Below are 12653 nucleotides of genomic sequence, written 5' to 3'. Positions count from 1 at the left end.
TGGCCATGGTTCTCTGTTCTTCTACTGGGCTACGGAAAAATAGGCTTTTGTAGAATGTCATGTTTTCTTCCATGGATTAGCTACCTCTACTACCATCAGTCTTTCACAATACAGTACTGTACTTAATATATTATGTAGATCCTCTCCTTATATATAAACTACAAGTTTTTCTTTATGTTTAAAATGTTCTTTAACCTGGCAGTACAATAAAGATAAACATAGCCTATTTCCATTCCATTCCTTTGTCAGTATTTTCCATAAAAATAAACAATTGTCATAACGATGTTGACAACAATGAGAGCAACTAAAACAATAGTGATTATGCCTGCAGTTTGTACAGTAAGCCAACAGTTGGCTGTGTGTGTCTTGGCCTGTCCTCTCAGGCTGTGACAGGGGTCTGCGGGGTCATGGCTAGAAGGGATCCAGCTTGTGTCAAATTAACATCAAAAGTCATTTTTCCCCCATTTTAGTGAGACAAAGCTGGATCCCTTCTAGCCATGACCGATCTACAGGGCCAAGGAATGGGTGTGAGTATCGGATTTCCCCTCGTCACCGGTACCCAGCTGTCTCACTCACTCAAACTGATGCCTGCCTTTACAGTCCCTCACTCACTCACCCCTCTGCTCTAACCACTAACCATTGGATCGCTTTTTGGAATTTACCTGCATGAACCTGAAAAGGGAAATATCAAGAGTTGGAATGGTTCGGAGGCCTCCGGTGTGACAGGTTGCTCATCACACATGAAAGCAAACTGGTGAAGAAAGCCTTTACCATACATCCACATACCAGATTTCATTTCTTCATTGACTGGACTAGCAACCAGTAGGAACAAGTATGTCTAAACTGTAACTATATTGCATGCCCCTTTTTTTTGTGTATATGTGTGATCTGTTCAGCTTAGTCCTTTTCTAAATAGATATCATATATTTTATCATTTAGATATATAGCAAATTCTTTAAGTTTCATTATTAAGAGGGGACTGAAATGTCAAATTCTCACTAAGACTGATTCTGGTTTTATATCATTGTAATTTTTCAGAATCTCTCAGCTCATGCCCAGTCTGGCAAGGCACCCAAATTTAGCCATGATGAGATTGAGTTACCCTGCCCCAAAATAGTATAGTGGACGAGTGTATTTTGGAGATTGTGTGTGTGTGTGTGTGCAGGCTTGTGTGAGTAAATCATCTCCCCCTCCCCCCTTTACTACATGCGAGAGGAGAGGACATGATTGGGTCACGTGTCTCATTAAAATGGTCCCATTCAAATTGAGAGCCAGTGTTTCTGTTCCCCTAAACTGTATTCTGTCTTAGGTGGGTAGCACTGCAGGACGAACGTGAGAGCTCACACACTACACCATGGCCCAATATGACCAGTGAGTCTGCTCTCCTGTTGCTGAACTGAATACATAGGATATTCCTTTTTAATAGATTTACCTGGTTCTAAACAAAACAACGAGGGAAAGATTTAAGTATTAGATTATTCATTGCAATAGACATGTAAAACTTGGTAAAAATGTAAAGCTCAGCCACCGTAACAATACTACTGTAATATCCGCCCTTAAATATATGTCAGATATCCTTGTTTGTTGATGTTGCTTAATAGTCTCTGTTTGTTTCTCTGAGTTAGACTTGAAGATAAACATTCTGTGGATATCCACGATAACCCCACAGCCCCTGACAATATTGTGAAAGAAGAAGACAATACTGTGAGTAGCATGACAATCTGCCACTGTTGGTAACACCATCCCTCAAACAGTTTAAAATAGCAGCCAACTAGGATGGTCAGAATACAGTAACCTCATTAGTTTAATATGCTCCCCTATTTATATTCTGCAGTAAGGTGACACTGTGGGCTAAATCATTAGCCTTTTTCATTTACCACTTACTCTCCAGAAGTAAAATAATGGTTTCAATGGAAATTTTTCTACAGTGCAGTTGGGAAAGTATTCAGACCCCTTTACTTTCCCCACATTTTATTACATTACAGCCTTATTCTAAAATTGATTTTTTTTTAAATAATCCCTCATCAAGCTACACACAATACCCCATAATGACAAAGCAAAAACTACTCTTTAGAAATGTTTGGAAAATGTATCAAAAATTAAACATTGAAAGCATCTTTGGCAGCGATTACAGCCTCCAGTTTTCTTAGGTATGACGCTACAAGCTTGGCACATCTCTATTTGGGCTGTCATGAGCCTTTTACTGAGGAGTGGCCACTCTACCATAAATGCCGGATTGGTGGAGTGCTGCAGATGGTTGCCTTTCTGTAAGGTTCTCCCACCTCTACAGAGGAACTCTGGGGCTCTGTCAGAGTGATCGGGGTTCTTGATCACCTCCCTGACCAAGGCCCTTCTCCCCTGATTGCCCAGTTTGGCCGTGCGGCTGACTCTAGGAAGAGTCTTAGTGGTTTCAAACTTCTCCCATTTAAGAATGATGGAGGCCACTGTGTTATTGACGGTGGTGTAAAGTACTTAGGTAAAAATACTTTAAGGTACTACTTAAGTAGATTTTTACTTTAACACATTCCTAAAGAAAATAATGTACTTTTTACTCCATACATTTTCCCTGACACCCAAAAGTACTCGTTACATTTTGAATGCTTAGCAGGACAGGAAAATGGTCCAATTCACACACTTATCAAGAGAACATCCCTGGTCATCACTACTGCCTCTTATCTGATGGACTCACTAAACACAGATGCTTTGTTTGTAAATGATGTCTGAGTGTTGGAGTGTGCCCCTGGCTATCCATACATGTTTAAAACAAGAAAATTGTGCCGTCTGGTTTGCATAATATAAGGAATGTGAAAGGATATATACATTTACTTTTGATACTTAAGTACATTTAAAACCAAATTATTTTAGACTTTTACTCAAGTAGTATTTTACTGGGTGACTTTCACTTTTACCTGAGTAATTTTCTATTAAGGTATCTTTACTTTTCCTTAGGTATGACAATTGGGTACTTTTCATGCTGCAGACATTTTTTGGTACCCTTCCCCAGATCTGTGCCTCGACACAATCCTGTCTCGGAGCTCTACGGACAATTACTTTGACTTCCTGGCTTGGTTTTTGCTCTGACATGCACTGTCAACTGTGGGACCTTATATAGACAGGTGTGCGCCCTTCCAAATCAAGTCCAATCAATTGAATTTATCACAGGTGGACTCAAGTCTTAGAAACATCTCAAGGATGATCAATGGGAACAGTATGCACCTGAGCTCAATTTTGAGTCTCATATCAAAGGGTCTGAATACTTATGTAAATAAGGTAGTTCTGTTTATTTTTAGTATATTTGTTAACATTTCTAAAAACCTGTTTTCTCTGTCATTGGGTATTGTGTGTAAATTGATGAGGAAAAACTAATATAATACATTTTAGAATAAGGTTGTAACATAACAAAATGTGGAAAAAGGAAAGGGGTCTGAATAGTTTCCGAATGCACTGTATGATATAAATAACAATCATGATAGGAAATCATTGTTTTGATGAGACTCATTCTTTGGATTTCAATAAAAATGTTCTACCTCCAGCTGAATCAAATCAAATGACATATTAAGCAGATGTTATTGCGGGTGTAGTGAAATGCTTGTGTTCCTAGCTCCAGCAGTGCAGTAATATTGAACAATTTTTAGACAATACAGATGTAAAAGTAAAACAAGGCAAATAAGAAATATATAATATATATATACACCAATCCAATATATACCAATCAGCGGTCACTAGGCAGGGGAAAGGAAGGAAATCTGTAAAAGTATTGAGACATAGGCACCCTCTCTGCAGGTATACTTTATTTATGAGGAGGAGGTGGAAGTGGAGGAGAAGGAGCCTGAGCCTGAGCCCGTTGTTATATTGGTGAATGACAAACCACACAAGTTCAAGGACCACTACTGCAAGACGCCCAAGTTCTGTGACGTCTGTGCTCGTATGATAGTCCGTAAGTTATAACATTGGCCACAGTGGCTCTTGTATTTATTAATAGTATCTGTAAAGCTGAAGCTTAATAATACTGGCTAGCTTCTTATAGTTGACTTTTCAACCTTTCAGTCAACAACAAGTTTGCTCTAAGGTGCAAAAACTGCAAGACCAACATCCATCACTCATGCCAGTCCTATGTCGAGTATCAGAAGTGCTTTGGCAAAATTGTAAGACATTTTCAATTCATAATTTAGATGATTATGTTCTGACATTATAATGACTAAGTTGCCATTGCATGCAGTTGCCAAAAACAACAATTATTCTACATGTTCATTTTGCTGTCTCTCCTATAGCCCCCAGGTTTCAGAAGGGCCTACAGCTCCCCTCTATACAGTAGTGACCAAACAGATGCAGGTAATACACTAACCATCTCAACAAGCGTTCAACTTATTTTTTACTATGTGCTCTCTCTGCTGCTTCCCTCCTGTCTAGCCCACTCCAACCGTAACGACCCTGTGTTTGACACCCTGCGGGTTGGGGTCGTCATGGCAAACAAGGAGCGCAAGAAGGGGTCTGAGGACAAGAAGAATGTGAGTGTGGACCTCGTGTCCATATTAGCCAAAAAATAAATGAATGACAATAAGTGGTGTAATTTACTGACAACCATTTGCATAGGGATCATAAATGGCATGTTAACCATCTTTTTTCCCTCCAAGATGATGATGATGATGATGGAGGAAGAGGAATCGCAACAACCCAAAGAAGACGAGCAGGCAGAAGGTATTGAAAAAGGATGAGTATGTCCATATTGAAGCATGTGACAATTCAAGGTGATGCCATCTATGGTTCCACTGCATCAACTATACAGAAATACACTTTATTTATTTAAAACAACGTATTTTATTTAAACATATTGTGCCATATGAAATGATATTGAAGCTCATCAAAGTGAATGATAAATAAACCGAAGCATAAGGGGTGGTTGGTTGTCAAGCAGATGCTAAACAATATACAGTACCGGTCAAAAGTTGACACACCTACCCGTTCCAGGGTTTTTCTTTATTTTTTACTATTTTCTACATTGTAGAATAATAGTGAAGACATCACAACTATGAAATAACACATGGAATCATGTAGTAACCCAAAAAAATGTTAAACAAATCAAAACATATTTTAGATTTAAGATTCTTCAAAGTTGCCTTGATGACAGCTTTGCACACACTTGGCATTCTCTTTACCAGCTTCATGAGGTAGTCACCTGGAATGCATTTCAAATAACAGGTGTGCCTTGTTAATTTGTGGAATTTCCTTCCTTCTCAATGCGTTTTGGCCAATCAGTTGTGTAACAGACACATCTCAACATCAACTGTTCAGAGGAGATTGCGTGAATCAGGCCTTCATGGTCGAATTGCTGCAAAGAAACCACTACTAAAGGACACCAATAATAAGAAAAGATTTGCTTGGGCCAAGAAACACGAGCAATGGACATTAGGCCAGTGGAAATTTGTCCTTTGGTCTGATGAGTCCAAATTTTAGATTTGTGGTTCCAACCACCGTGTCTTTGTGAGGTGCAGAGATGGTGAACGGATGATCTCTGCATGTGTGGTTCCCACCGTGAAGCATGGAGGAGGAGGTGTGATGTGTGGGGGTGCTTTGCTGGTGACACTGTCAGTGATTTATTAAGATTTTAAGGCACACTGAACCAGCATGGCTACCATAGCATTCTGTAGCGATACACCATCCCATCTGGTTTGCACTTAGTGGGACTATCATTTGTTTTTCAACAGGACAATGACCCAACACACCACCAGGCTGTGTAAGGGCTATTTGACCAAGGAGAGTGATGGAGTGTTGCATCAGATGACCTGGCCTCCACAATCACCCAACCTCAACCCAATTGAGGTGGTTTGGGAGGAGTTGGACCGCAGATTGAAGGTAAAGCAGCCAACAAGTGCTCAGCATATGTGGGAACTCCTTCAAGACTGATGGAAAAGCATTCCAGGTGAAGCTGGCTGAGAGAATGACAAGAGTGTGGAAAGCTATCATCAAGGCAAATGGTGGCTACTTTGAAGAATCTAAAATATTTAACATTTTAAATTGTTTAACTCTTTTCTGGTTACTACATTATTCCATGTGTTATTTCATAGTTGTGATGTCTTCACTATTATTCTACAATGTAGAAAATAGTACAAATAAAGAAAAACCCTGGAATGAGTAGGTGTGTCCAACATTTTGACTGGTCCTGTATGTATGTCAACCTTTTCCCAGACTAACCAGAATGACATCCAGTACAGAACAAAAAATGTATCTCACGCTGAATGTCAAGGAGCAACGTAAAATTAATGTTATACTGACTATAAAGTTGTGGAGTTGACCATTGTTGTATTGAAACTCTACAAAGACCCTGTGTGATGTCCTTATAGGAAAGCCAGAGGGGGATAAGAAAGGAGACAAGGCTGACAAAGCAGATGACAAGGTAAAGGACTGTAACTGCCTGACATCATGTATACACTAACCATGTAAATATCAATAATAGCACCCTGTCTGGTACATCAATACAATTAGTAGTTAAATAAACATTGGTGTATGTTTGCTACAGAAAAAGAAGGAGATGGGAAACATGGGAAATCAGTCACATTACTACCTGGCTCTGTATCGCTTCAAGGCTATTGAGAAAGACGACCTTGACTTCCAGTGGGTTTACCAATACATTTCCTTATATTGTATGAATTAGGTTTTATGTCCAACATTTCAGTCTTGTGGTAATATGAAACATTTGATACAATTTCATAAAAATATACAAACCTTTGTGTCTTTCAGTCCTGGTGATCGAATCACTATAATTGATGATGCAAATGAGGAATGGTGGAGGGTAAGTGTTCCTGAAAAATGTTCATGCAAGCTGACAATGATCAAAACTAGCAATGACTCTGCTAGTTGTCTCTATGGGGGTGCCACAGGGTTCAATTCTCGGGCCGACTCTTTTCTCTGTATTTATCAATGATGTCACTCTCGCTGCTGCTGGTGATTCTCTGATCCACCTCTACGCAGACGACACCATTCTGTATACATCTGGCCCTTCTTTGGACACTGTGCTAATTAACCTCAAAACGAGCTTCAATGCCATACAACACTCCTTCTGTGGCCTCCAACTGCTCTTAAATGCTAATAAAACTAAGTGCATGCTCTTCAACCGATTGCTGCCCGCACCTGCCCGCCCATCCAGCATCACTACTCTGGACGGTTCTGACTTAGAATATGTGGACAACTACAAATACCTAGGTGTCTGGTTAGACTAAACTCTCCTTCCACACTCACATCAAACATCTCCAATCCAAAAATAAATCTAGAATCGGCTTTCTATTTCACAAAAAAGCCTCCTTCACTCATGCTGCCAAACATACCCTCGTAAAACTGACTGACTTCCTTGACTTCGGCGATGTCATTTACAAAATAGCCTCCAACACTCATCAAACTGGATGTAGTTTATCACAGTGCCATCCGTTTTGTCACCAAAGCCCCATATACTACCCACCACTGCGACCTGTATGCTCTCGTTGGCTGGCCCTCACTACATATTCGTTGCCAAACCCACTGGCTCCAGGTCATCTATAAGTCTCTCAGCTCACTGGTCACCATAGCAACACCCACCCGAACACACGCTCCAGCAGGTATATTTCACTGGTCGTCCCCAAAGCCAACATTTACTTTGGCCGCCTTTCCTTCCAGTTCTCTGCTGCCAATGATTAGAACAAATTGCAAAAATCACTGAAGCTGGAGTCTTATATCTCCCTCTCTAACTTTAAGCATCAGCTGTCAGAGCAGCTTACCGATCACTGTACCTGTACACAGCCAATCTGTAAATAGCACACCGAACTACCTCATCCCCATATTGTTATTTATCCTCTGAATCTGCAATAGGTAAGCAGCTTGGTTTGAAGAAATCAACTGTGGGAGCAATTATTAGGAAATGGAAGACATACAAGACCACTGATAATCTCCCTCGATCTGGGGCTCCACACAAGATCTCACCCCGTGGGGTCAAAATTATCACAAGAACGGTGAGCAAAAATCCCAGAACCACACGGGGGGACCTAGTGAATGACCTGCAGAGAGCTGGGACCAAAGTAACGAAGCCTACCATCAGTAACACACTACGCCGCCAGGGACTCAAATCCTGCAGTGCCAGACATGTCCCCCTGCTTAAGCCAGTACATGTCCAGGCCCGTCTGAAGTTTGCTAGAGAACATTTGGATGATCCAGAAGAAGACTGGGAGAATGTCATATGATCAGATGATACCAAAATATAACTTTTTTGGTAAAAACTAAACTCGTCGTGTTTGGAGGACAAAGAATGCTGAGTTGAATCCAAAGAACACCATACCTACTGTGAAGCATGGGGGTGGAAACATCATCCTTTGGGGCTGATCCGTGTAAAGGAAAGAATGAATGAATGGGGCCATGTATCGTGAGATTTTGAGTGAAAACCTCCTTCCATCAGCAAGGGCATTGAAGATGAAACGTGGCTGGGTCTTTCAGCATGACAATGATCCAAACACACCGGCCGGGGAACGAAGGAGTGGCTTCGTAAGAAGCATTTCAAGGTCCTGGAGTGGCCTAGCCAGTCTCCATCAACAGCCCCAAAACATCACTGCTCTAGAGGAGATCTGCATGGAGGAATGGGCCAAAATACCAGCAACAGTGTGTGAAAACCTTGAGAAGACTTACAGAAAACGTTTGACCTCTGTCATTGCCAACAAAGGGTATATAACAAAGTATTGAGATAAACTTTTGTTATTGACCAAATACTTATTTTCCACCATAATTTGCAAATAAATTCATAAAAAATCCTACATTTTGTCTGTCATAGTTGAAGTGTACCTATGATCAAAATTGCAGGCCTCTCTCATCTTTTTAAGTGGGAGAACTTGCACAATTGGTGGCTGACTAAATAATGTTTTGCCCCACTGAATTTATTGCCTTACCTCCCTACTTTTCTACATTTGCACACACTATACATAGATTTTTATATTGTGTTATTGACTCTGTTTGTTTATGTGTAACTCTGTGTTGTTGCTTTTGTCGCACTGCTTTGCTTTATCTTGGCCAGATCACAGTTGTAAATGAGAACTTGTTCTCAACTGGCCTACCTGGTTAAATAAAGGTGAAATTAAAAAAAAATAATAATAATAGTGCCTCATGAGATCTACTTTCTATTTTATTGTCACCATTGTAAATAAGGGCAATTTTTTATTCTCAGGGGAAGATTGGGGAGAAGACAGGTTACCTCCCCACAAATTACATCATTAGAATAAAAACGGGAGAGAGGGTGTTCAGGGTGACACGCTCCGTCGTGGGAAACAGAGAGATGGGTCAGATAACACTGAAAAAAGACCAGGTAAGAAATGGGTGTCTCTGTATCAGACCCGAGTCAAATACTATCGCATACAGCAGTTGAAAGTAGTGTAACTGAGGTGTACTTTATTTAGCTACTGCTGGTCACACTGAATCAAGCCCAGCTCAAGTATTTGACCCAGGTCAGCTGTCTGTCTATGAAAATAATGTTTCTTAGTTTTTCTTTGCACAGGAAACTGATGTCAACTGTTTTATGATCATGAGCAGTATGGATGAATGTGTGCATGTGGACAGTGACTGTAATGACTGTTGCTACTGTGCGTGTGTGTCTGGTCATGTGTGGTGGAAAAAGTATCCAATTGTCATACTTGAGTAAAAGTAAAGATACCTTAATAGAAGATGACTCAAGTAAAAGTGAAAGTCACCCAGTAAAATACTAATACTAATAAAAGTATTTGGTTTTAAATATACGTAAGTATCAAAAGTAAACATAAAGTAAAATTATGTATAATTCCTTATATTAAGCAAACATTTTCTTGTCATTTGTATTTACGGATAGCAAGGGGCACACTCCAACACTCAAACAAAGAATGTGTGTTTAGTGAGTCCAGCAGATCAGAGGCAGTAGGGATGACCAGGCATGTTCTCTTGATAAGTATGTGAATTATACAATTTTCCTGTCATGCAAAGCATTCTAAAGTACTTTTGGGTGTCAGGGAAAATGTAAGGAGTAAAAAGTACATTATTTTCTTTAGGAATGTAGTGATGTAGAATAATAGTGAAGACATCAAAACTATGAAATAACACATATGGAATCATGTAGTAACCAAAAAAAGTGTTAAACATGTCTTAATATATTTTTTTATTTTATATTCTTAAAAGTAGCCACCATCTGCCTTGATGATTGCTTTGCACACTCTTGGCATTCTCTCAACCAGCTTTATAAGGAACGCTTTTCCAACAGTCTTAAAGGAGTTCCCGCACTTGTTAGCTGCTTTTCCTTCACTCATCCCAAACCATCTCATTTGGGTTGAGTCGGGTGATTGTGGAGGCCAGGTCATCTGATGCAACACTCCATCACTCTCCTTGGTCAAATAGCCCATTCACAGCCTGGAGGTGTGTTTTGGGTCATTGTCCTGTTGAAAAACAAATGATAGTCCCACTAAGTGAAAACCAGATGGCATGGTGTATTCGCTGCAGAATTCTGTGATAGCCATGCTGGTTCAGTGTGCATTGAATTCTAAATAAATCACTGACAGTGTCACCAACAAAGCATCCCCACACCATCACACCTCCTCTTCCATGCTTCACGGTGGGCACCACATGCGGAGATCATCTGTTCACCTACTCTGCGTCTCACAAAGACACAGCGGTTGGAACCACAAATCTCAAATTTGGACTCATCAGACCAAAGGACAGATTTCCACTGGTCTAATGTCCATTCCTCATGTTTCTTGGCCCAAGCACGTCTTTTATTTTTATTAGTGTACTTTAGTAGTGGTTTCTTTGCAGCAATTTGACCATGAAGGCCTGATTCACACAGGTTCCTCTGAACAGTTGATGTTGAGATGTGTCTGTTACTTGAACTCTGTGAAGCATTTATTTGGGCTGCAATCTGAGGTGCATTTAACTCTAATGAACTTATCCTCTGCAGCAGAGGTAACTTTGGGTATTCCTTTTCTGTGGCGGTCCTCATGAGAGCTAGTTTCATCATAGCGCTTGATGTTTTTTGTGACTGCTCTTGAAAAAACCTTCAAAGTTCTTGAATTTTCCAGATTGACTGACCTTCATGTCTTAAAGTAATGATGGACAGTAATTTCTCTTTGCTTATTTGATCCGTTGTTGCCATAATATGGGCTTGGTCTTTTACCAAATCTTCTGTATACTACCCCTACCTTGTCAGAACACAACTGATTGGCTCAAACGCACAAAATAAAGAAAAATCCTTGAATGAGTAGGTGTGTCCAAACCTTTGGCTGGTACTTTAAATAGTAAAGTAAAGTAAAATACAGATACCCAAAAAACCTTAGTAGTACTTTAGAGTATTTTTTACTTAAGTACTTTGCCACAACACTGTCCTCCATTCTCTCTGTGTTGCAGATCGTGGTGAAGAAGGGAGAGGAGGTGAATGGCTACTTGAAGGTCAGCACAGGCCGCAAGCTGGGCTTCTTTCCCACTGACCTGCTCCAGGAGATCTGAGCCTGACCGGATCACAACCACAGGTCTAGAGTCACACCGTCACCAGGACCATAACCACATAACACCAAACCCAAGACCTAAACACATGATCACAACATTTTCTAACACAACATTTACACAAACACTTGTATTTTCCACTTTTAGGGGCCTATAGAGCTGATCTGGTGAATGTGTAAGCTGTTTGAACTCTGTAAATTGTGTTGAGTGTAACTTAATACTGTAGCCTACCCACCCTAGTGAACTGGATCAGCTATCTATGCAATCCGAGCTGGACAGAGACGTGTGACGTAGGACCAGGAGTGTGTGGTGGACACCTAAAAAGTGAACATGTTTGTGCCATTTTAATGTGATCAAAACCGGACAACCTGAAACTACATCTTCAGAAACTTGAAGCAAAAAAAGTTTCTAAACCCAATGGCTGTAACTACTGACTGTATCTATTAAGTAACTAGGATTTTACATTGTTTTTGTTGTGCAAACCTAATTGTCTTGGAGGCTAATGTATTGCTTACTCTTATTGTAGTAGTTCCTTTTTTATATATAGTCAGCTGAAATTCTAGTGCTTCATTTTCCCCTTGATGCAAATGTTCAAGAGGGCTTGTTAAAGTGCATGTTGTAATTTTATTTTAGCTTGGGCCGGTCTTTTAACATCTTTAACATACCAGTGTGCTGTGTATTCGTTGTATTTTTTAGAGCAATAGACAATGTAAGCCTGGCTGACAGAGACCCACAAACTTTTGCCAGACAAATGAAGTTGAAATCATTGATACAATATTGTAACATTACGCAACAGTCCTTTGTTATGAATTTACTATTTAAGTACTAACAGTGGAGTGCAGGCTTTTCCCATTTATTGTCTTACTTGATATGCATCCTCTGTGACACCATCATAGTGGTGAAATCAATTCACAATTCAAAATAAAGTCCTCTATTTTTGAATCAGTATTTTGCATTCACTGATTTTTTTTTGTCTACCATGATTCATGACTTTTGTGTCCAACCTAAAGACGGAATCAGTTCAGCTTGTGTCTACAAAATAGTCAATACAGATACTACTTGTGTCATGTATTGATCCTGTGATGGGGACAATGCAGCCTTCATTGTCCTGTGTGAATGCTAGCAGTGTCACATGGAATTATTGTAAATAGTGTCTTACATTTATTCAAAATATGATAGTATTA

At 40.0% G+C, this 12653-nt stretch overlaps 1 protein-coding gene across 7 annotated transcripts; it reads left to right on the top strand.

Moving 5' to 3' along the window:
- Positions 1 to 562: 562 nt before the first annotated feature.
- On the top strand, positions 563 to 12417 carry LOC110492355 (SH3 and cysteine-rich domain-containing protein 3). 7 transcript variants are annotated; one of them, XM_021566596.2, is made up of 13 exons: positions 563 to 832; positions 1310 to 1371; positions 1626 to 1704; positions 3784 to 3937; positions 4048 to 4145; positions 4272 to 4332; positions 4411 to 4508; positions 4635 to 4698; positions 6342 to 6394; positions 6518 to 6612; positions 6739 to 6790; positions 9179 to 9316; positions 11374 to 12417. In XM_021566596.2, the coding sequence occupies exons 2-13, from the start codon at positions 1355 to 1357 to the stop codon at positions 11470 to 11472; spliced, it is 1008 nt and encodes a 335-aa protein (XP_021422271.2). In that variant the 5' UTR covers positions 563 to 832; positions 1310 to 1354; the 3' UTR covers positions 11473 to 12417. The 7 variants fall into 7 exon arrangements, 6 of the variants coding, with proteins under 6 accessions (XP_021422271.2, XP_036803231.1, XP_021422270.2 ...); XR_005036556.1 differs by having other exon boundaries at positions 564 to 832; positions 4272 to 4508; positions 11374 to 11583; positions 11625 to 12417; XM_021566595.2 differs by having other exon boundaries at positions 564 to 832; positions 4272 to 4508.
- The last annotated feature ends 236 nt before the right edge of the window (positions 12418 to 12653 follow it).

This window comes from Oncorhynchus mykiss, chromosome 16 (assembly GCF_013265735.2).
Source record: "Oncorhynchus mykiss isolate Arlee chromosome 16, USDA_OmykA_1.1, whole genome shotgun sequence".
Lineage (NCBI taxonomy): Eukaryota > Metazoa > Chordata > Actinopteri > Salmoniformes > Salmonidae > Oncorhynchus > Oncorhynchus mykiss.
The sequence above is the reverse complement of the archived record's forward strand: the minus strand, read 5'-3'. Positions and strand labels throughout refer to the sequence as shown.